At 32.4% G+C, this 26,643-nt stretch overlaps 1 protein-coding gene across 3 annotated transcripts in view; it reads right to left on the minus strand.

Moving 5' to 3' along the window:
- Positions 1-26,643, minus strand: part of Rabgap1l (RAB GTPase activating protein 1 like) — a 620,475-nt gene that overhangs the window by 524,803 nt on the left and 69,029 nt on the right. For all 3 annotated transcript variants that reach the window (XM_071600291.1, XM_071600292.1, XM_027935052.2), the window contains 4 exons: positions 22,550-22,760; positions 21,250-21,424; positions 13,152-13,309; positions 11,254-11,364 (listed from right to left, as the gene is read on the minus strand). In XM_071600291.1, the coding sequence (XP_071456392.1) occupies positions 11,254-11,364; positions 13,152-13,309; positions 21,250-21,424; positions 22,550-22,760 (655 nt within the window). The remainder of the gene's footprint in view (positions 1-11,253; positions 11,365-13,151; positions 13,310-21,249; positions 21,425-22,549; positions 22,761-26,643) is intronic.

Genomic DNA, 26,643 nt, shown 5'->3' on the forward strand with positions numbered 1-26,643 from the left:
AGAAATTCTCGCAAAAATCAAAGTTTCCAGATGCCATTCAAAGGCCAACCTTATAAGCAAGCCTTAGGAATAGCCATTTCTGGCCTCCTATGTTCATTCCTTTCTGCACAGTCTTATTTTGGCATCTATATTTTAAATGCAGAAAATTTTAATATAAAACAATACTGTGTTTGTGTAAAAAAAAAAAAAAAAACATAGGCGCCTCGAAGCTCAAGTCCATTTAAAATAATTTAATCAAGATATGTAAAGCTTTGATCACTTACCAAAGAATTACCAATTTCTTACAGAACAGTAGAATAATGGAATAATTCACCTAAATGTATAAGCTTAAAGGAAACATGAGACTAACAATTAGAAAAGCTATGAGAATAAAAGGATGAGCAAATTTATTATAATACATTGAAAATTTTAAAGATCAAATCAATATTTAAAGCATAAATACAATCTGACATTTGTTTAACATTTGTTAATTCACTGCCTAAATAAAATAAGTTAAAAATAACATTTTTAGGTCTTCCTTTATCTACTTTTCAATGTTCCAAAGATCTTTTTTAAAAACTATGCTGCAATTACAAATGAAGACAAAATATTAATAACTAAGCAATATTAATAAAATAATTATATCCTATTATAGGTCATTAGTACAATCTCCTAGGTCCATCTCTCCCTCTTCAAAAGTCATACATGAGTAAAATGGAAAGGCTTTAAGAAAAATAGTAGGGCTGGGGATGTGGCTCAAGCGGTAGCACGTTTGCCTGGCAATGCGTGCCGCCGGGGTTCGATCCTCAGCACCACATACAAACAAAGATGTTGCGCCCGCCGAAAATTAAAAAAATAAATATTAAAAAAAAAAAGAAAAATAGTAAAAAGCTCTGATTCAATTCTTATGTTGCTTCTTATTAACTGGCTATATTTCTTAGCAAGGCAAAATAACATGCTTTAGCTACCCAACCAAAATAAAAAAGGAGGGGCTGGGGTTGTGGCTCAGCAGTGGAGCGCTCGCCTAACATGTGTGGGGCCCTGGGTTTGATCCTCAGCACCACAAAAAAAGTAAATAAAAAGAGGGTGTTGTGTCCAACTATAACTTAAAAATAAAATGTTAAAAACAAAAACATTTTAAAAAAGGAAAAGTACTTTGCAGGGTTTCTAGCTTTAGTAAGAAAATATGCACGAAATACCTGAAAAGAAATAAACATATGGTAAAAAAAAAATCATTAAACGGTAGATATTATCCTTGCCATTAATTATGACAGTTAATGGCTTCAAAGCTGCTTTATTTTGCTTTTCCCAGAAAAGTATCAGAAACTTTATCTGTGGCTAGTATCATTAGATCCTAATTTAGATACCTTCTGGTGGGGGCCAATCAGGTGAAAAAACACAGTAATTTAAACAGGGAAAATTAACTATAAAGAACTATTAACTATATGTAATAGGAGGATAACTGTAAAGGAAAGGAAAGCATTTCAAGGAAGAGCAAACTTGGAAAGGGGAATCCTTTCCCTAAAGCTGGTATTCAGATCTCCCTAGAGAAGGTATGACTGCAGCCCCATGAATAGCAAAGAAATCAGGCAGACAGATTGGCAGGCAGGCTAGCAAAGGAGGGTTCCCTGAGCCAGCTCACTGGCATGTTAGGCCTGGGGCACACAGAATCTGTGTCCGTAAGGCTGAAGAAGGACTTAACTGAGTCAGAACCAAAGCTATGAGCTCACGGGCAAATGCTGTACAAACCTGGAGGTAAAGCATCCCTAGATGTCCTCAGACAAAACCAAGAAATAATAATCAGCACATCAGAACCAAGAAGAGAAATCCCTTCTTCCTGCAGTGTTTCTTCAGCATCCTCTACTGTCACAACTGATACTGTACGTGCTGTAAAGAACACTTAAGGCTCCATTAGTGATGATCAGGTTAAGAAGGTAGATTTGGAGCCAAGAGGTAATAATCTGACACTGGAATACAGAAAACAGTTAAAATAGCCCATCTCTTCTAATACTTAGCAGCCAGGTTACAAATCCAAATCTCTTAAACCAATAAGTTAAGAAATTATTATTACAGTATGTAAGTATATTATGACTTACAAAACACAGCTCCCATAGAGGTCTATAAATTGTAGCAATGTCAGTTTCCTAGTTGTGATAACATACTGTTGTGATGTGAGATGTTATCCTTGGGGAAAGTTGGGGGAAGTGTACATAGAGATATTTTGTACTATTATTATAATTTCCTCTAAGTCTATGATATATATATATAAATATATTAATATGTATATAATATATAATTTCAAACTAAAAAGTTTTTCAAAATTAGCTCTAAGATATCAAAAATCAATCAACTTATAAAAACACATTACAGAAAATATTTTAATTGCTAATATAAAAGGTGTATTAAAATATGATGATAAAATAAATAATAGTATTACATATATTCATACTTCATACTAAACCTCCCTCTATTGATTGCCAGAAAGCCAGCAATGGAATATGCTGAAAATTCTGCCCTAATTACAAGTTTTAGTCCAAAGATCGAGAGACAGATAGAAGTTTCCAGATACCCACTCTGCAAAGCACTTAATAATGCCAATTTCTTTCAACTGTCACTTGAAAACATCTTGAGAGAACACTGAAAATATTTTTGTGTAAGTAATAATGTGTTTTCCTAAGGAAAAAGAAGATTATCTTTCTACTGCCTTGAGAAAAAACAGAGGACAAATGAATAAGCTCATGGAACAACTCATGGAGAGTATAGGTCACCCGCTTAATTTTTTCTCATTTTCAGAAAAGGAATTAAGAAAAATATTAGAACATCTAAACATTGGATTTTGCTAAAAAAAAGTTCATACATTCATTTACATAAGAGATTAAAACATGTAAATTAGACTAACACCTGGGCAACTTCAAGACAGTAGCTTGGGCTTCTTCTTAAATAATAAAACTATAACAATTTCTTACGGTGAAAGTAAAAAGAAGTACTAAGCAAATTTGGCCAAAAACCCTCAGAAAAGTCTTAATACTGTATTAGTTTAGTCAAAAGATGATAAACAATTCAAATCTAACCACGCTTTGACTTTAGTAATGTCAAATCATACTACAGAACTGTTGGTTCAATGAAAAGAAAAGATCCCCAGGTAATTTTTTTGTTATCCTTGCCCAGGAAATCTTTTACCCAAGAAAATAAGATAAGGCAAGGTACCTGATAAGTGATAAGTATGATAAATGCTACTTATTACTTCAATTTGTTACATGGTTTTGGCTGTAAGCCTCAAGCCTAAATTAAGATCTGAAGCTGGAACATCTCAGGATTACTCTGCAAATGGTTAAAGTGCATAGGTCTTAACTCCATTGCTCCATATGGTCTGATATATGACTGCTTTCTAGTAATGATGTGTTGTATTTTTCTAATGTATATATAATGAATTTTAACCACTCCCAAATTAAAAGTGATAAAAGTGACTCATGGAAATTCTTCCTCTCTATCAGTGTTGGCTGTTACTCAAACAAACTGAGTTGTGTGTTTTAAAACAATCTAATCATTGTACTCAACTTTTTTTTATTACTACTTCATTCTAGTAAGCACAGCAACCATGAGGGGCAAAACCCTGGGAACAGAATGGTGTGCCATAGAGTGAAACCCTGAAACCAAAATCTCTCCTCAATTTTCCTCCCACAAGGCTTAAAATTAGCACCATTAGAACATCTCCCCCTGTTAGGGAATTTAAAGAGGTCCAGTTGCTAAAATAAAGATTAATATGTGGTGGGAAAAAATCAAATAGTCAGAACACTAACACTGGCCAAAACTGAAAAATTTCCCCTTCTCCTTTCTCACTTTTTGGGTATCAAGCAGAAGTAACAATTTATTCTAGGCATCCAAATGGGTGCTAGGTAATAGTGCTAGTAATAATGTATTTGAAACATAAATTAAGGCTTTTTGAATCTGTATCAACACAGCAGAGTGGAAGGAAACCTTGCAATATTTGTAGATGTGGTGGTACTAAAACACAGGGAAGGTCAGCTGTGCAAGGACAGAATGTTCACTGTTTCTGCTGTGGCAACACCAGAACCTGACCTGAACAGCCCTGTGTACACTTCAGTGTTTCAGCTGGAGTTCCTCCATGATTCAGCATAGAACTTCCTCACCTCACACATCTCAGACCACAATAGTCTTACATTCTCCTCTTAGTGGTTGATGCTAGTTTTCTCTTCTACAAACCAGTCAGCTTTTCTCCCAGGGCATGGTGGATTTGAAATCCCTGGCAATCACCTGGATGCGCCAACACCTATATCACTTTCAAATTGTGCTGAAAATTACCAAAGATTACTAATTTGTTTATCTTGTAACTGGTTTATTTTAAATCTAGCATATAATCAAGATTTAACTGGATTCAGTCTTTAAGAATACATATACCTAGAAATCAGATGGCTTTGGTTAAATCCTGGATCAGTTTCTGACCAAATGACCAAAGTTACTTAACCTCATTAAGCCTCTGTTTCATCATCTACAAAAATGGATTAATGATAATAACATCCTCCTCACATGTTGAGACAACTGAATTGTTAAACAGCCACTTACTAAGTCCTCAATAAATATTTGTCATTATTATTACTGTTCTCTATTTTACATCCCATTCTTTTTTTAATATTTATTTTTTAGGTGTAGATGGACACAACACAATGCCTTCATTTTTATGTGGTGCTGAGGATCGAACCTGGGTCCTGCCCATGCTAGGTGAGCGCTCTACCGCTGAGCCACAATCCCAGCCCCAAAATCCCATTCTTAAAGCTTTATATGTGATGTCCAGCACAGATAACTGAGGAAAGTATACAATTTGTCAAAAGAAGAGATCAGTTTTTCACGTCTCCTCTAAAAAACATAGGGACTTTTATTAGGTTCAATGTTCATTCAATAACTCATTCCATATTACAACAAATTTCACCAATGCTCTAATATAAAATTATATATACTTTTTATTCATTTATCCAAGGTTTAAAACAGAGGAAGTAGAGAATAAAAGTATGTATTCTAGTACTAGATGGACTCAATTCAAAATTAACTGTATGACTTCAGACAAGTTATTTAACTTCTGTAATTCACGTTTTTCTCAAATGTAAAATGAAAATAATACCTCATAGGTAGTACCTAGAAAAGTACCCAGCACAGAGAAAGTGCTACATAATAATTAAATAACTAATTATAATGTTCTTTGTTCCAAGCACAGTCCTAGATACTCAAGATTCTGGGATTAACAATATACTTGGCTATAAAGGTGCTGAGACAAACAACTGCAGTATAATTTGTATTAATAATTTGTCAAATATCAATATACAAGATACCCTTGAACATATTTTTAAAAAAGAATACTGATTATTAGAATTCCATGTAGGTGATAGGTACATTGGGATTTTATATGATTCCTTCTACTTTTGTATATGTTGGAAATTTTATATAATGAAAAGTTTTCTCCTTCAGTGATAGGCACAAATAATGTAATTTGAAGGATTTTCTTTCACACAATGTCTTTACACTTCAAATTAATTTTGTCAGCAGCAGTGTTAAAGATGCATATATATTAAGAACTGTCTTGGGGCTGGGGTTGTGGCTCAGTGGTAGAGCGCTCGCCTAGCATGCACAAGGCATTAGGTTCGATCCTCAGCACCTCATAAATGTAAACTGGGGTTATTGTGTCCACCTAAAACCGAAAAATAAATATTAAAAATAATTTTTAAAAAAAGAACTATCTTGATAAGAGTGCCACCTACTGGGTTACTTAAACCACCATTTACAGTTTGTGATTTAAACACAATTAATATCACATTTAACACAATAAAAAGCAAAGGTTTCATTTTCGAAAATCTGAGTATTTACAAAATCTCCCATATCACAGGTAATTCTGTTATAACAAACAAAGTATTATTAGGACAAGACTCATTAGCCTGAAGCAATGTCAGTTAATTCTAATTTGGATATTTATAAAGGTCTCTGATAGAATGAGTGAAAAAGTAGGCAAAGAAATTTAACACTGATTACTGAATATATGAACTCAGAATTGTATTAGATATTATCATCAATAGTTATATTAAAATAAAAACAATACAACTTACGCATCCCACAATGTATCCAAATTTCAAAATGTTATACAAAATAAACATAAATTTTTTGTCAATTTATTTTAAAATTTTTGTATTTTCTTACTTCAAGACAGGGTTATGGAGGCTGACCTCAAATTTGCAATCTTCCTGTTTCAGCCTCCCAGGTAGGTTGGATTACAGGTGTGCACCACTATGCCCAGTGTGTCAATTTAAAAAGAAATAAAATTAAAACAATATACTAAGCAGTTATGTGTGGAATTAATTTTAAAAACAACTGTCCTGATATATACAAACGAATACATGTAGGAAATTTTTCTTTTTTGCTGTTCCTTTTTTTTTTTTTTTTTCTGGTAGCAGGGATTGAACTCAGAGGCACTCAACTACTAAGCCACATCTCCAGCCCTGTTTTGTATTTTATTTACAGACAGAGTCTCTCTGAGTTACTTAGAACCTCACTTTCATTGAGGCTGGCTTTGAACTCAAAATCCTCCTGCCTCAGCCTCCCAAGCTGCTGGGATTACACGTATGCGCCATCACTCCCGACTTATTGTTCCATATTTTTATTGGTACATTATAGTTATACATAATAATGAGATTTGTTGTTACATATTGATGTATGCACAAGATATAACAATATAATTTGATAAATATCATTACCCAGTTCTTTCCCTTTCCTATTCCTTTGCTCTACTGGTCTCCCTTCAATTTTCATGAGATTCCCCCCACCAACTTTTTTCCTTTATCTTCTCTAGAGTCCTCACATGATCCTTGACATTATGAGTTTGGCTTATTTCACTTAATAAAATACTCCATCCACTTATCTGCAAATGACGTATTTCACTTTTCTTTATGATTGGATAAAACTCCATTGTAAACATATACCACATATTCTTTATCTGTTCACCCACTGATAAACAGGTAGGCTGGTTCCATAGCTTAGCTATTGTGAATTGTGCTGCTATAAACATGGTTATGCACGTACTACTGTAGTATGCTAACTTTAATTCTTTAGAATAACTACCAAGGAGTGGTATAGATGAGTAATATGTTGGTTTCCTGCATAGTCTTCTGAAGAAGCTCCATACTGATTTGCAAAGTGGTTGTACTAAATTACAATCCCACCAACACTTGTAAAAGTGTCCCTTTTCCCCAACTTCCTCTTCAGCAATTCTTATCATTTGTATTCTTGATGGCTATCACTGTAACTGAAAGAGATAAAATTTCCATATAGTTTTGATTTGCATTTCCCTAACTACTAAAGTCGTTGAACATTTTTCAAATATTTGTTAGCCATCTGTATTTCTTTTGAGAATGTCTGTTAAGTTACTTTGCCCATTTACAGAATTACCTGTTTTAGGGGTCCGAGTTCTTTCTATATTCTGGGTATTAATATCCTGTCAGAAGAGAAACTAGCAAAATTTTTCTCCATTCTGTAGGCTTTCTCTTCACATTTTTAACTGTTTTTTCTGCTGTGTAGAAGCTTTTCAGTTTGATGCCATCCCATTTATTAATTCTCAATATTATTTCCTATAGGCTTCAGGAGGCCTATTGAGGAAGTCATTGCCTGGGCCTATATGTTGGAGTGTTGACCCTATGCTTTCTTCTGAGTTGCAAAGTTGCTGGTCTAATTCCTAAGTCTTTGATCCTTTCGAGTTGGCTATTGTGCAAAGTGAGAAACAGGAATCTAGCCTTACTTTTCTATATATGGAGAGCCAGTATTCCCAGCAACATGAAAACATTAAAATGGCTACCTGTTCTCCAACATACATTTTTGGTGCCTTTGTCAAGGATCAGTATCTATATGGATTTGTCTCTATCTCTTCTATTCTGTTCCACTGGTCTATGTACCCATTTTTATGCCAGTACCATGCAGTTTTTGTTACTATAGCTCTGAAGTATAATTTGAACTCAGGTATTGTGATGTTTGTTTTGTTGTTGTTGTTTTTACTTAGGATTGATTTGGCTATTTCGGGCTCTTTATACTTCCAAAAGAATTTAAGAATTGATTTTCCTAATTCTGTCAAGAATCTCATTAGTATTTTGATGAGAAGTACATTGAATCTGTACATCACTTTTGATAATATGATCATTTTAACAATATCAATTCTCTGTATCCATGAACGTGGGAGATATTTCTATCTTCTAGTAACTTGAATTTCTTTATTCGGGGTTCAATAATTTACATTGAAGACGTCTTTCATCTCCTTGTTTAGGTTTATTCCTAGGTACCTTTTTATTTTTTTAAGGCTTTTGTGAATGGGACTGTTTTCCTGATTTCTTCTTCAGCAAATTAATTATTGATGTAGGAAAGTTATTGATTTTGTATGCTTTATACTTAGGAAAATTTCCTAATGACAGACACATACTAATTCACAATAGGTTCCTCTCAAGGAACCTAAGTGTAACATGAGATAACAGGCTCTGAAAAAATATTGGTATTCTGAAAAAAACATCCAAAAAGTAGTTTAGGTGATGATGAGACTATTGGAAAAATCTGAATAAAACTATTTTATGAATATAAAAGTAGGCTAGGGCTGGGGTTGTGACTCAGTGGTAGACAGCTTGCCTCACCTGTGTGAGGCACTATGTTTGATTCTCAGCACCACATACAAATAACTAAATAAAATGAAGGTCCATCATCAACTAAAAAAAAATTTTCTGAAAAAGTAAGCTAAAGTAGCATTTCTAAACTATTGTTTTCTACTTTAAATGTATGTGTAAATGTTTAACCAAGTTACCAAAAAGATATATAATTAGGCCCTCAACTATTCCACCTATATTTATCAAGCTTTCTTTATTTAAGTTTATCAAACTTGGGGCTTCTCATTGGGAAAAGAAATGCTTTACATCCAAGCATAGTTTGCATCGTTTAGGTATAATATGCCATTTAATCATAAAACTCTAATATTTTGAAATAATACTTATTTAAAGTTAAATTATTCAACACCTAATACTTATTATACATGTCACTATAGGCTTATTAAATATAAAGTTGCTTTTTTGTAACATGCAAAAGGAAGTGCTCAACATAATGATGTGATATGTCATCTAGAATGGGGTTTGAAGGTTTCCTAGTGGCTCATTCTCGGCAAATAAAACAATAAAAGTACTAAGTACTAGAGTGAATTACAAAGTATTGGAGAAAAAAAATGAAATCCAGGACCAGGGTTGTGGCTCAGTGGTAGAGCGCTTGCCTGGCGTGTGTGAGGCCCTGGGTTCAATTCACAGCACTACATATAAATAAATAAAATAAAGGTCCATTGACAAATAATTTTAATTTTTAAAAATTAAATCCAGGAGTCAATACCAAAAACAAATAGATAACTAAGTGGAAGAGAAGAGAAGGCTCTAATTTACAACAGAGTGCCATGATCTGATAATAATATAGGGATGGTAATACAGGAGTTGAAAAATTATCATTTTGTAATCACAATCATAAAGACTAAATCAGACAAGAATCATGAATGATTGCTAGATCAAGGAGAAAATTTTGATAAGGAGCAGAATGTTTTTATAGTCTTAAAATTATTCTCTCTAATACTAGTTTAATTTTTTTAAATGCTTCTGAAAGTTTGAAATTGCTTCCAAATAAAAAATTTAAAAATGGCTATTATCTAACACTAGCCAATTTTTTTAATGAAAGGTTATTATATGTAATAAAACAATATTCTTTAGGACTTTAATATTTAGCAAAATTTTTTCTCTTCAGCTCATTTTTCATCAATTTTAAGACTATATAATTAAGACACTTTTTTATACCACTAAGAATGACAGAGAAAGGTGACAATTATAAGATGTTATCAACTATAAAGCACATCACAATTTCAGGGATGTTAAATATGAAAACATATGTCTTACAAATGATGAAATATGATTTTTATACATGGTCAAATTTGCAAACAACTTTTTTAAACATGCATACATCACCATACCATAGTGATTTTATGCTGAATTGAACTTTTTCTGTTACCTGAAAATAGGCAACAGGATCCAAAGATTGGAACAAAATAGAACTAAGTATTCTACTTCCTACAGAAAACTAAAAATGGTTGGGGACCACACATCTTCTCCTAGCTTTCATAAGGACAAAGGGGCTGTGATGTCATCAATTGTTATCTCGGTTGCCTCCACCATAATTCCAGTCCAAGAAATGTAGAAGGAAGACACAGGGAGTAGTCACAGTATACAGCAATCTTGATGAAGAGGTTTTTTTTCTCTTGCTTATCACCAATTTCTCCCATTCCTTGAAGCCAAGTGAATAAAAATGTGCATTTCCAATTTTTTGCCACTACAAGCAATGCTGTTTATTAATAAACATCTTTAAAAATATCTTTATATAGCATTACTCTTATCTCCAATAGAATAATTTCCCTAAGACCAATGTATCCAATTATAGGACTTTTTAAAAAATATTTTTACATGCTGCCACATTGTTTTTGCAAAATGGGTGTACACACACACTTGACACTTCCATTAACAACATGAGAATATTCTTTTTCCTGTATCTGTACCATCACTACATATTTTTCCAATCTGATATCTTGTGCTTACTTTCATTTACATCTCCATATTTGTGAATTAAGACATCTTTAAATATGCTAGGCATCTCAACAGCTTTTCCATGATTTATTTATTCATACTCTAGTATATTTTTCTCCTTTATTTTCTTCCAATTGTTTAGAAATGTGATATCTACAATACGAATATTCTTTCAGAATTATCATCTGTTATTGACTTTGTTTACAGTATTGTTTGTCCTACAAGTTTTGTTTTGTGAATAGCTTTCCTATGAAAGATAAACAATTTGTGTCTATGCATTTATATATTTTAAAAATATATATCTATATTTAAGCCTACTCAAATGGAAAAATAATTCAAAAGTTAAGGTATTTGTGCTGTATACGCAAATAAGAGAAAATAAAAGGGTTGAAAGAATTATTGAAAAACTAAGGTAATTGCATGTATATTTTCCCCATCAAATGAGATTTTCAGTGAAGTTAGTTATATGTAACTTGAAGTGGAGACAGCATTATTATTCTCATCTTCATTTTTATTTGGAGAAAGTATAATGAAAAGCCACACTGAGCAACAGAGTTGATTCAATAGCTTGTCTTTTGAAAGTAGTATCAATGTCAACACAAGTTTTGATAGCATTTAGGAGCAAGATACTTACCTTTCAATAGCTAATTCTTTGTTAGAAAGTTGCTGCACTGTAATTACAACCTTCTTCTCTATTCCTTGCTTTAATTTGAAATAAAATTTATCTCTATCCTTTGGCACAGGGCTGAAATATTCAAAAAGAACAAAAATTACCAATATAATAATATAATCAAATAAGATAACCTATTCCAAGGTTTGAACAAGACAATCAAGTATTTAAGCAATGACTCTTAAGATGTGTTATACTCTTGGCCTGAGTTTGTGGCTCAGTGGTAGAGCATGCAATGCGCCTAGCACATGTGAGGCACTAGGTTTGGTCCTCAGCACCACATATAAATAAATGAATAAAATAAAATAAATGTGCTGAGCTGGGGATATAGCTCAGTTGGTAGAGCACTTGCCTTGCATGCACAAGGCCCTGGATTCAATCCCCAGCACCACAAATAAATAAATAAATACAATGTGCTAAACTCTCACCTTGCCACAGATAACAAACTATAAATTTTATGGTCAGAAACAGAAATTTCCATTAATTTTTAAACTGGACTTAAAAGAGCCTTACATTTCATCTCCTAACCAAGTTTAAAACCAAGATGTAACATGATACAATTGCAGGGCTGAGGTTGTGGCTCAGTGGTAGAGCTCTCGCTTGGCAGGTGTGAAGCACTGGGTTCAATCCTCAGCACCATTTTTAAATAAATAAATAAAATAAAGGTATTGTGTCCATCTACAACTAAAAATAATTAAAGCTATAATTGCAAGTTTTAGTTATTGTTTAATAAATTTTAAAATATAGTTTATTCGCTATTTTTAAGACAGTCACATTTCTGGTTTAGCTGGCTGGATAGTCATGGGTGCCTATTATATAGTGAAACAGAAGGCAAAAACATTGAGAACTTTAATTTTAAGACAGCATTCAAGATGTTATGACATATTCAAAAACATACAAAGAAAAGATTGACCAAGATAGATAGCGGTAAGTTAATCAAATTCAAGCCTAAACCAAATGATTCTTTTGGGGGGAAGCCAATACTGAGGATTGAACCCAGAGCACCTTAACCAGTGAGTTACATCCTCAGTCCTTTCTATTTTTTATTTTGAATCAGGGTCTCACTAAGTTGCCAGGTTGGCCTGGGACTTGCAATCCTCCTGCTTAAACATCCCAAGTAGCTGGGATTACCGGTATGTGTCCCCATATCTAGCTAAACTCATTATTCATATAATGAATTAATTCATTAAAACAATAAATGTTGAAAATAGAAGTTCTCAACTGAAAAGGAAAACTATCAGGAACAACTTATTTGATCTGAAATTCTATTTCTACATCTAAATTATCTTCCTAGTAATTACTGTTAGAATTAAAAGCACAGTTAAGGCATATAGGTGGTTATTAAATAGCATAAATATTTCTTATTAATTGCCTGTTTTTAAACTGGAGAAAAACATTTTAAATGTCCAATAGAAAAAAAATGGACAATTAAATGATAGCTGAACTATATAATATACTATTAGTTACCATTAAAAATTATTTTAAGACATTTTAATGAGAAATTCTTAAAATGTAAAGAAACTACTTGTATATATACAATCATTTTAAAATTCCCTTAGAAATAAACAAAGGGGATAAACTAAATATTGGAAGTAATTACCTATGGCTGGCAAGATTAAAGTTTCTCCTTCTATTTTTATTATTTTACTAAATTTACTATAATAAACTTTAGTACTTTTAAATTATTAAGAAAATCATTTAAATATCTGAAAAGCATCAGAACAATGAAACATATTCACCAAATATTCCCTTACCAGTTTAACACTTTATGCCAACATTGTCTAGCTTGGGGAAATTTTAGATTAGCCAATATTATATTTCAGGGATAATGATATATTTTTTTCCTTCATAAATAACCTCACCTAAAGTTTCCTTTTCCATCATCTTCTTTTACCTCCAAGGAGACACCAAAGGTAAACACATCACTGTCGGGGGTAGGAATAATCGAGTCTTTAACATCAGACACTTGTCTGGAAGAACGTTTGAATGCTGTACAGAAACTATATAAAATTCTGCTTACCTAAAAAAATAAAAATGGAAATACCATTAGGCATGAGTTTTAACTGCATTCTGATACCCTTCTCTGATTTTTGAGTCTATTACTTTCCATGATCACAATTTTCTTAAATAGATAAAAGATATATAATCTAAGAATCCATTAGTCATTTAGATATTGCATAAATATTTTTCATCACTTATGCATTAAAGAGGGGTGAGTCAAAACCATATGTAGTAAATGTAGATAGATCATCCTAACTCTAAATAAATCATATCCTGAAGACTATCATCAGTTTGAAGTCTAAGAGGGAAAATATTGCTAACAATATCCCTCGAAAGGCAAATTAATTTCACAGAATATTTTAACTTTATGAAAGTAATAAAAGAACATCATTTCAAGTATGATGTATGTTTTCAAACTTACAACAGATAAAATTCCAATGTAAACACTAGAGATGAGAACTAACATTTAGGAGTTGCAACAAGGATCTGGGAAACCTGAGAATTAAGAAAGACAAGACAATGAGGTGCACTCAGGAGAAAAAGTAAGTTGATATCTTTAACAGTGATTCAGAATCCGCCCCAGTACAAAAAAGCATGATACGCCTGTCCAGGAGAGAGGGAAAAAAATACCATCAGTACCAAAGGAGATCATTTAATTATTATAAAAAACTTTCTTTGAAGAAGTTCTCTGATAATACCTAATGAAAAGGCAAGATTTCCTTCCAAGAAATTGCTGAGATAGCATGTACATCATTTGTTAGGAAAAAATTATTCTATAGAGTGAAGAATATTTTATTATTATGAAAAATTTCTCTCCAGTATGGACAGCAGGGTATCTTTGCTATCTGATACACAAATAGGTTATCACTGTTAGAAAACTTAGATGTTATTTACTGCTATTTATCAATAATGATTTTATATATAGATAGATAGATATAGATATATAGCTTTTTAGTTTACATACTCCATTAATACACACTACAATATCTGATTCTCCAAAGTAGGTTTATAAAGCAGGCCTGACAGAATTTGCAATACTTTTTGCAAATGATTAAAATGGGGTTCAAAAACTTTCCAAAAATCATGCAGCTATTAAATGATCGAGTTGTCTAGAATTCTAAGTTGAGGGCTTCTTAAGGAGACTGCTTCCTAATATTATTTAGATTAGCTCCCTGATTATCAATGACTTTCTCTTGTAGAATAGTAAAATAGGGAATTAAATTCAATAAGTTTATATGTATATGTGCCTCACTAGAGTAGAGAAATATGCCCAAGTGTATTCATATTGAGGAATGGCCGCCTCACTAAGAAAGAATTCTTTAAGAAACAATCAAAAAAGACATGTTTCAAATATTCTTGTTTTGTTTGTTTCAACTCTGGTATTTAAACTTGGTAATAAAAATAAACTAATTTAGGTTCATCAAGGAAGCCATATCAATTTACAGACGTCTCTAGGCTTTAAAATACACTGAAGTATTTTGACTGGATCTTAAGATGATGCTAGGCTCTACATCTTCCAAATGTATGCTCACAAACAAGGTTTCAGCTCAAGTCTTCAATTTCTCTTTTCACTTCTCAGCCTCAGAGGACTAGAATCTGAGCCACAGAATAAAAGCAAATCCCACTTTCAGAAATAAGCATTCACGAGAACATCACTTGAAGAGATTCCAGTATTTTTACTCAATGTTGTCATAGTATAAAAATACTAAAGGATTCTGCGAATGAAGGGATGATGAATGGTCTTAATGTATTCTATTAGTATTAGGACCTTCTAATGTCCACTTAAATATATATACACATATACACACACATAGTTATATACAGACACAAATGGCTCATATTTTTCCTAAAGCAGCAAAATATTATAAATCCCACACCTTTCCAGAAGTTATTCTCTTCCTCATCTGCAAAAAAAATATATTAACATCTCATACTTGTGATCTTGAAGCAACAACTTCGAATCTCTTATCCCATCCATAGGTTGAATAATGAAAATGAGGTGAAACAAGAGGGGTTAAACAAAGGTCATATTTTCAATACCTCAAAATGGTAAATTAAAAGTAAGGAGATTACTCTGAATATTAACAAATCTTTTACTTATTAGATAAATTCAAATTGTCATTGAATATATTGCTTTACGAATACAACTTTTTTAATTCATTTAAAACAAGAGTACTCCTTCAGCAATAAAAATTTGTTAAAGAATGCAGTCTTTCTTATTTTTCTACTTTTCTACTTTAGTTTTATTCATATATTCTGGCATAAGCTTTTTCTGTATACATACAGCCTAACACATTCAAAAACAACTAGTCCTCAAACTTTTAGTACTCACATTTACATGTTAATCAGTGATTACCCTAAACTCCTTTTCAATGTCAATTAATAGTTTCTTAAATTAGCTGATTAACATTATTTGTTAACATTTTTAGCAACTGTAGAAATATTCCTGCCCACCTAAAGTTCAACTTTGGTTGTAGGACCATATTTGGTTCACAGTGGTTATGAACGTTTAAAAGTATTTTACCATGTTATCCCATTACAATCATATATAAACAAGTAAAAACAATAAAAGCAGCAAAGGTTTGATATTCATAAGAACTGTAGGCCTCAACTCCAGAGACTATTAAAACAATGACAAATTAACTTACTCAAGACATTTTTGAGTTACAGTGCTAGGGATACAGAAGAGAACATGGAAGTTACATTGTAACAAATGTTAGTTGAATGTACTTGGTTTGGGAAAGTAAAAATAATTAGGTAAGCCAAAACCAAAAATATTTAGCCTAAGATGCATACTTATTGAACTTAGCTCAATAATTTTAGTGTTAAGAAGGAAAACGTAATCAAACAACACAATATAAATATGCTATTGAAGACTATACCTAGAAGGTGAAGTGTAAATAATGACTTTAAATTACTTTTAGTTCTTTGGATACAATGTACTTCCTAAATAAAATGTGAAATCCAGTGTCTACTTTTTACATATGCAATTAAAATGTTTTTTAAGCAAACATCATAATATGTGAAATTAGGGAAACACTTATATATAATTTTAGAAAAATTAAGTCAAATTCCATTGATATTTATTCTCTCCTGTCCCTTCTCATCCCTTCTTCTCACCCTTTTATTTTCTTTGTGTCAGAGATACCAGCAAGCTTGCCACATCAAAAGGCTACATCACCAAAAAAGGCAAAGAATTAGACAAATTCTAAAGAGGATGGTAAGGCTTCAGGAATTTATTTTTAAAAGGTTAAGTATATGGAGCGAACCCAGAGTGGTAAAGAATAATGGGGGAAAAAACAGACTGCACCTTTCTTTTGGAGAATTATGTACAACAACATATTAACTTCATTAACAGCATTTAAAGCTAACCTTATCTTACAAGTTGTTATTTCCACCAAAAAGGTTAAAATCACTTGTAAATTCTACAGTGTGTATGAACAAGCTGAATCCTATACGTGACCCAAGGATTGTCAAGGTAAATTAATAAAAAATGATTTTCAATGTCTATGATTCTTGAAACAAATTGGATAGTCAAAATTATGTGAAGAAAATTAAAACTACATACCATGGCAAATACTTCATATGTTACATTATTGAAATACACACAAAAATAATTATCTAGAAGGGGCATTTTCATTGCAGAAGGCAAAGATTTATTGATAAATAAAACAGAACTATTTTCCCCCAAAAGCAGTACCCATAGAAAGCACTAATAAACACAAAACTTTGTTATCTGCTTGGGGTTGTTGTTATTTTTAAATGAGGGTGGGAAGACAGCACCCATAGGTATCTGGAATGGAAATATCCCAAAATTTTAACTGTGATAGAATTCAGGTCACCTTTTATTTTCTTCTTTATTTCAGTATTTTGCAAAGTCTCAGATATGTATTATATGTTAAAAGTCCAAACAAAGCTATTATATAACAAAGCATTTACTTAAATATAGCTAGGGTTTCCAAGATAAAGCCTTTCTATTAATATTGGTGTATGATAACCTACTCTTTCAGAAACATCATGTATCAAGTAAATGTTCATCCAAAAAAGGTAGGAAAAAACATTCTACGAACAGCATCCTAAAACAACCTGTTGTTTTAAACAACTTTTAAATACATGTGTCACTGAAAGAACCTATTACATTCACTGTAATTAAAAAATTATTGGGGGGCTGGGGTTGTGGCTCGGAGGTAGAATGCTCGACTAGCATGCGTGAGGCACTAGGTTCAATACTCAGCACCACATTAAAAAAATAAAATAAAGATATTGTGTCCACCTATAACTAAAAAATAAATATTTTTTAAAAAATTATTAGGGCTGGGGTTGTGGCTCAACAGTAGAGTGCTTGCCTAGCATGTATGAGGCACTGGGTTCGATCCTCAGCACCACATGAAAATAAATAAATAAAATAAAGGTATTGTGTTCAACTACAACTAAAAATATATTTTTTTAAAAAAAAAGTATCCAAGAAATATTTTTAAAATTATAAAATTCAAAGAAAACATAACCAGAATATTTCTGAATCATCTTTCAAAATAAGGCAAGTAACTGTCTACATGAATATGTTTTTAGAAATATTTTCCAATGCAAAAAGTAGTTTTCTTTTATATAGCAGTATATTGGCAAGCCCAAGAAAATGTACTGCATTAAAAATTCATCTTCCCAACTGATACCATTGACATTTAGCACAAAATACCTTTGAATGCCTTTAACTCCACATGAGGAAAAACTGTGCTTGTAATAACATAACGCTGACAGTCGCTAGTATTAATATAATTATAACACCAAAACATCATAAAAAATGTTTTGAAGAAAATGATCTTACTCAATAACAGAAATAAAATCTCAGAGAGTCAATCAAGCCTTCTAAAATATCTTTTAAAAGTTCTGTATAATATATCCATAAAGATGCAACTAGAATTGGTGACTTGGCTTTTTTCACTATATCGGATATTTTGCTAAGATTGCAGTTCAGAAGCCTACCACATAACTCTCTCTGCACAAAGATCACTAACATTAAGATAATTCTGATTGGACAGACCAATTCTTTTGCCAGAGGACACAGAGATCCACTCCAACAGAGTCCTGCAGAAGAATATCCAGAGTCAAATGTGTCGTGACCCTTCTGTGGGAACTCCTAACCCTTGCATCACAGCTGTCCAAGAGAGCCATCATCACCCTCACTGGGATTCCCTTCTGCCACCATTGGTGCCTGCTGCTTGAAGATTTTTACAGTGAAGTGACAGCAGACAGTAGTAGCCGTGCAGTTACTCCTGCTTGAAGAGTCATCTTCTTGCCTTTAACAGAAAAACCTCTGTAGATGTCATCCAGGGAGTCTGGGGAGGAAAAAAAGGAAAATAAATCAGTGTCATTGCCATACAGTATATACTTAAGCAAAAGAATACCTGTCACATGGCTCCTAGGCTATCTAAGCCAATTGCTTGTACCCACCAGAAGGGACTTAACTACTGAGGACTACAGTTGTCCCTCTATTACAAAACAGGAAATTTCCAGGAACCAGATAACCAGTAATTAAATGGCTTTGGATTAACTATAATTAATTTTTTAGGGAAGACAAGATGATGCTGATAGCTTCTATAAAAAACTTGAGTAAACCACAAAGGTAGGTGGAAGGCAAAATATGTGCCTGATAAATCCCCTTATAAACATAACTGAGAGGTCTGGGATTGTATCTCTGTGAGAGCACTCTTGCCTAGCATGTGTGAGGCACTAGGTTTGATACTCAGCACCACATAAGAAATAAATAAAATAAAGGTACTGCATCCATCTACAACTAAAAACAATATTTAGAAAAAGAAAAAAAATAACTGAAAGACAAAAATTCACATTTTCTATAATATTTAAGCAACAAGAAAGTTGTTGCTGAAAATATATAACTCCTTAGAGTGAATGACTTTAACTTCAAACCCAGCTCTACTATCCATTCCCTTAGCCTGGGGATAAACAAAAGGTAACTACACAATTCATTATTCAAAACCACAACCCTTTTGAAAATATTGGCAATTGACCTAGACAGTAGGCATAAAGTAGGACTGCTCTAAATAAATATGTATGCCATGGATGTTATGAGTATCAAGTATGTGCTTGGCACATGCCTGGCATAAGCACTGCATTTATATTGGGTTAGTCTTCATTTCAAAATGGTATCTCACAATAAGGTTCTATGACCACTGTGTGTGTATATATTTCTCCTTCAAACACTGTATATTACCTACCACCAATGGCCCACAGTATAACACTTTCAAAAACATCATCTAAATATGGAAATCATGTACCAAATAAATGCTCTAGATATATAATAAATACTCTTTAATATGTAAAATGATCAGTCTAAGAATTCCCCATTTTTTTCCCACTGATTACCCACTGTCAGAGCTCTTAAAAAAAAACAAGCAAACACTTCTCCAACTCAGAAACAAGTAGATACTATAATCCCAAAAGAGAGTTTCATACCATCACAGTTATGGAAAATGCAGCAAGGTCCCTTTCAATTTCCTCCTATAGCAGCATTTCTATTTCTCCAAGAAGTAGGTTGTCCAGTTCTTCAAAGTTCATTTTCTTGAGATTGGGCTCCAGTGATCCAGAAACCACACAGGTGTATTAAATGACAGCTGCCAACATGAAATGCCAGGACTCTACCATCTGCTTCCCCACCTCTGTAGTGGAGTTTATAAGGATCAGAACAGCCCCCCTCACTCACAAAACACACATGTATTCTTTCACACATTTTGAAGAATGCCTACTATGTACCAGGCACACCAGCAACACACTTGTACTCATTTCACTTTCCTATCTATCACATCTTTTTGAGCAAGAAATGGAAATATACATAGATACCTAAGTGTCAGGATGAAATAGTGTAAGACCTATCTGAAAAACAAAACACAAAACTTGAACTTCTTATACAAAGCATAGGTTGTGGAAGAAAATTTATATATTTATGATCTAAATTATGTGTCTGTACATGTTCGTTTTAGTATAAAACAAACTGATGATCACCAGGGCATAAGAATTAACATATCCATCGTGCTTCTTATCAAAATTACATAGATCTATATTTCTATACATTCTAATTTTGTGACCAGAAATAAACTCTCAAAACTGTTATTACAATAGTTTGTACATATTTCATGGTAAATGGAGACTAGAAATAACTGTTGCTTTTAGCATTTTCTGACAATTGATATTTTCAAAATTGCCCATCCAATCCCATTTAAAATGCCTTTGAAATTATTGCAAGTAATAAACTCCTAATAATACTTCTTTTAATTTGGGGGCAATTCAAGAGATGCAGCAAAGAATATTTCCCCATGTATTTTACAACCATTTGATTCTGAGCTATTTCTCCAACCTAAGAATATACAATATTGTTATGAACTTACTGGCATCTTCAAAAGACTATAAGTTGATACCCCTGCTGTATGTGAGCATTTATATTTTTAATTAGGTTAGTTTTCCAGAGCAAAATACAGCCTCCAAGTGATAACAAATAATCACTAGTGAAAACCACAGAGATCTATGAAACAATATTAGTGCAATATCTAAGTGAAAGTAATTATGCAACTATGAGAGACACAGGTATTGTTATAAGCACTTTTTTAAATCACATAGACCAATTTACTTGAGCAAAATGAAAGGTGAAAAAATATTCATCCTTTCTGAGCATAAGCAATTGCTACTGTGGTAGGGTGGTAGGACAATTTATCAAGTGGTATTTTTCTTTTATTCCTGCTAAATTGTGAAAGTGTCCTACCTAGAATTATCATTTTATTGTATAGATAAATCAGACTTAGCATTCAGTTCTATGCCATTAACAAGATAAACTTTGTCTTTAGAAGCAATCTCCAAATTTATATAATGTACTTATCAGGGAAATTAAGAATTCAAAAATACTACCCTAATTCAGCTCTATAGCAAATTGCTATACTATATTATACTTACTGCCTCTTTAATTTCACAGGAAAAAACATGTATCTGAAATTCTTCTGAACCATGAGAACTCTCTGTAAATGCAAAGCAATTGCTCTCTGTTGTCCCATCGTGTCCACGGGCACAGAATAACACTTTATAGATCGGGAAAGATGCTATCTCCACATTGCTGGATTGGTCTATGATTCTGCAGAAGAGTGATGAAAAATGAGATAAAATATGTTACTAGCAAGGAACAAAGACAGCTTTACCATATCAATATACAACATATAAACATAACTATCTTAAAATCACAAGAATAAATTGGTAATAATAATGCTAGAAAACAGAGTATCTATATATTCCTGGAAACCTTACACATACACATATAAATTCTTCATCTTCTTTTGACAATTTCTTTGTTCTTATTTTCCTAAGATCTAACTCGTTTACTCCAAAGCAAAGCAGGCATGGCTACGTAAAATACTATCACTGGTTATCACTGGTTAAAACATATACTAGAACACAAGCACAGATCATCTTGGAAAATCCATTTCTTTTCAGAGCACTACCTTTAAGTTCATCTAAGCCTCAAGTTACTGTTCAACTGAAAACTCTTTGCCCAGAAAAATGTCAGGAAATTTCAAACATAGACTCAACAACAGAACACAAAATTTAAAAGTAGTTTGAGGGATTTAGAAATAATTTTCTGATGTTCCCTACATACATCTTATGCCTTGGATTGATCTAAACAGTCAAGACCATTTCAAAATCTCAAACAAAGAAACTAAGAGATAGGCTGAAGTAATACAGAGGCAACTGTCAGTAATCGTTTAGAGGTAAGTCTTTGTCAAGGAATGTTTGGAAAACTGAAACTAAATAATAACACTAAAATACAATTTGGCATTTTTAGGAGATACTGTGAAATTAATTTTTAAAAAACTTTATAAAAATAATTTATAAGACACTTCTGAAAAACTCAAAAGCATTTTATTCAATACTATGTAAAATTTTATAGCTATTACTTCAATACAAAGAACTTAGTCATCACTCTACTTCTTTGAATGACTGTTAAAGGCTAAAGTCAGATCTTCCTGCTCCCGCAAAATAGAAAAATATAAATCTCAAGTATTTTACATGTCCTAAGGAAAATTTTGCAAATATCCCTTACCATCAGGAACACAGTGTAAGCCTAAATAACGTGTACTTTGCATGTCTACGGAGAATTAAGTGAATTCACAGTAAGTCCTACATTGAATTTATGATATAATACCCTCACAACACTCAAAAGACTTAGAACATGTCTAAAAAAAAAAAGAAAATTAAAGCTTACCTCACAGAACCTTCTGGAACATTTGGCACATACAGAGTAACAGGAAAGGGGTACTGACTGGACGATCTCATGGTTGCCATTGCCCGTAAAGCCTCCACTTCATTACGTGGGGAAGAAACCTTCATACATCCTAAGTAAGTCAGTTTATTAAATAAAACACTATCTTCTTCAGATAGTCCAGTTGGAGAAGATGGTCTGGGTGTCGAAATTTCTGAAGGGTAAAAAAACAGAAACACTCCAAAGTCAATACAAAACAAGTATAATTTTGCCAAATGCTCAAAGAGAAATGAAATATATCAAACAAAATTTAGATAAATACTAACTGAAAGAAAGCTGCAATGAATATATCAGTAGAAAATAAATGGGCTTCATAACAAAGAAAATACACAGGGATAAAGAAAAATTATTACATAATGATGAGTGAATTCACCTAGAAAATATAAAAATGAGTTATCCACCTAAAACAGAGCTTTAAAATACATGAAGTAAAAATTTATAGAACCAAATGAAGAAATAGACAAATCTATAATTATACTTGGACAATTCAAACTACTACACAATAAAGCATAGAAAAACTAAACATAAAATCAACAAGGTATAGATGACTTAACAAGCTTCTTGATCTAACAATTATAGAAAACCCAGAAACTACAGAACACACATTCTTTTCAAGTTTACATAATATATTCACCAAGATATATCAGGATAAACCCCAAATTTACAACTTTTATGAAAATGCAAAAGAAATAGAATAGTCAAAAACACTTTGAAAGAAAATATTGCCTGATTTTAAGGTTTACTATAAAGCTACAATAATCAAGACAGCAGGAATTTTTAAAAAGGACAGACATATCAGGCAATGAAACAAAGCAGAAGGTTCAGAAACAGCCTCACACACATATGGCAATAGATTTTTATTTGTTCTTTTTAGATATACATGACTGTAGAGTGTGGCAACAGATTCCAAACAAAGCACATTCACCAAGCCTGGTGGTCCACACTAATAATCCCAGCTATTCTGGAGGCTGAGAAAAGGATCACAAGTTTGAGGCCAGCCTCAATAACTTGGCAAGACCTTATCATATAAAGCAGCCACTCCACTCCTAGGTATTAATCCCAAGAAATCAAAGTGTATTTGTTCACAAATATTCATAGCAGCTTTACTGATTAGCCCAAAACTGGAAACAACCCACAGACCTTAACATAATAGATTCATAAAATGGATTACAACTCAACAATAAAAAAAAAACTTGATACATGCATCAACATTGATAAATTTCAAAATAATTATGCTCACCAAAAAAAAAAACAGATCAAAGTATCTACTATTTAATAAATTCATAACCTGGATTTTAAATAGATCCTAAATCATATACTGGAAATAGGAAATACATTAAACTAAATTTTTATAGTTTAACTACAAGAACATAAGTGTTTTCTCAAAGAAAGTTAAAGCTGAGCTATTGTTATATGCCAATATTTTTAATTTATGCATAGGTTCATTTTATTGGGTTGCAGAAAGGATTGATTTCTCATCCCACATCTGCTATAAAATAGCTGTATAAGCCTAAATAAGGCACTTAACTCCTCTGGTCCCCAGCTAGTGTATCAGCAGCATAAGAGAGTATAAATGCTTTTTAAAGGGCATTATTCCATAGAAATCTAAGAGGTCCACCACGGTGATTTAGTGAAGATGAAGGTCCTACATCCTGCCCCACATCCATTTCAAGCACATATGTTGTAACTACTAGGTGGAGACGAAACATTTTATTTGATCTGATTCCCAGGTTCAAAGTTTCCAATATTGATAATAATAATGATGATAAACATTTTACTAGGCACAATCAAATGTACCATAACTGTAACCTTCATGTAGACAAAATTCACTGATAACTATCAGATTATGACTCATGGAAATCCTGAGTTAAGCAGGCAAAGAGTAAAAATATTTTCAATAAAGCCAACCTTATAGAAATGACAAAAATCACAAACAAATGTAAGGTGCTCAATTTCACCTAAATAAATAAGAATTCAGTACTAATCAAATCATATTCAATTGTCTCATCCATTCTTCAGTAGAATGATGAAAAGAATAACAAAGAAAGGGAGAGAAAAGACACATCTTTATAATCAAATGGTATTTTAGCACATTTAAACCAGGAATGATTTGCTATTAAAGATGAACCCAAGTAGCCAGGGTATAAAAACACAAAATGAAAAAAACCAAGGTATCAAAATGCTTAAACAAAAGTTCTCATCAAAATAGTTTTATAACTAACAAAAAAACACACATTTAATGTTTAGTTTAGACCACTTCAGTCTCATTTCCAGGCAGTTTCTTGACACTTAAGCTATCATTTCAAACTAACCATAATGCTACTGGCAAAAATGGTATTGATTTCAACTATGAAAAGATACCAGAAATGTTCTTTTATTCAATATGTAAACTAAAAATACAGACTCAGAAAATAAATACAGAAAACTTACCTGTAAAGCAAAGGAAATTCTTCTTACCAACAGAGATATTCAGTAGAAGATACATTTTTTAAAATGTATTTGGGATAATGGGGATTGAGAATATAAAAAGATGCACAATAGATAGTCTCATAATATACTCGGAAATAAGAATCATATATCTTAAGTCACTGAAAAGGCTAATTCATTCAAATAGCTCATTAGTGTTACAATAAAAGGCAAAAGGCACTTCTTCCTTTCAAGGACTATATTAAAAAATAACTATATGAATACAGATTACCAGTATGCTTTGGGATTTTTAAGAAATTCAATGACAAAACAAAGTGCAACAAATAATACAATTTCCCATGTACCCTTAATCAAGAAAAAAGAATGATTTGTAAAGTTTGTTCCTAATGTCATATTTTTAATAAAGTCATTTTATGTGTGTATGTTTATATACACATATAAATATATATGCTGTTAAGTCCTCCTAAACTTAAATCTAGTCACAAGTATGTCTACACACTAAAATCTGTTAAGTCTTTCTTGCAAATCACTAAAACATATGTTGTTTAACAAATATTTATGGTATCTTTCTCATTAAGAAGTTTAATTTTTTCTTTATTAAAATGCAACTATCTGGGCTGGGGTTGTGGCTCAGTGGTAGAGCACTTGTCTAGCATGTGCAAGGCACTGGTTCGATTCTCAGCACCACATATAGATAGGTAAGTAAAATAAACGTCCATGAACAACTAATAAAAACATTATTAAAAATAAAAATGCAACTATCTTTTCCTTTTCTGGTTTGACTTTTCCTACCTGATCCACACACAAAAAAAACTTCTCCAATATTCTTTTTATTATTGATTTTTTTAAATAAATGATAGCAGAATGTTTTACAATTCATATCACACATATACAGCACAATTTTTCATACCTCTGGTTGTATATAAAGCATGCTCACACCAATTCGTGTCTTCATACATGTACTTTGGGTAATGATGTCCATCACATTCCACCATCATTGCTAACTCCCTGCCCTATCTAGAGTTCATCTATTCCTCCCATACTCCCCCTCCTTACCCCACTATGAGTCAGTCAACTTATATTCCAATATTTTCTTCTTAGAAATTTGTCCCCCAACCCACACCCCATGATTGAACCCAGAAGGAACACACTAGGCACAGCTCTAGTATGATGCTACACCTCCTGGTCCACATTTTTTCCACTTTTAAATTTTTGATTCACTAGGAATAATTCTAGTATATAAACTAAAAACCTAATTTTATTTTAAGAGAAACAACTACTCCAACACCATTTATTGACTATCCATCATTTCCCCTACCAAATTGTGAGAATAATTCTGCCAATCTTTTTTTTTCTAATCATCAGATGTCATTTCTTTTTCCAGTCATCTTTCATGGGGTGAAGTCTCCAGCACAGGAATACTGAGAATAGGACAGTTAACAGTGTCAAAGAGCTAATGCACTTTGTTCAGATACATCTTAATGAGAATACATCTAATCTGAGGGATAAAATATATAACAAGATTTTGATAGATATCATTTATCAAGTAAAGTAAATTTCCTTCTATTCTCAGTTTGACAAAAACTTTATATATCTAATATACATAAAAG

This window comes from Marmota flaviventris, chromosome 12, assembly GCF_047511675.1.
Source record: "Marmota flaviventris isolate mMarFla1 chromosome 12, mMarFla1.hap1, whole genome shotgun sequence".
In the NCBI taxonomy this organism is placed as follows: domain Eukaryota; kingdom Metazoa; phylum Chordata; class Mammalia; order Rodentia; family Sciuridae; genus Marmota; species Marmota flaviventris.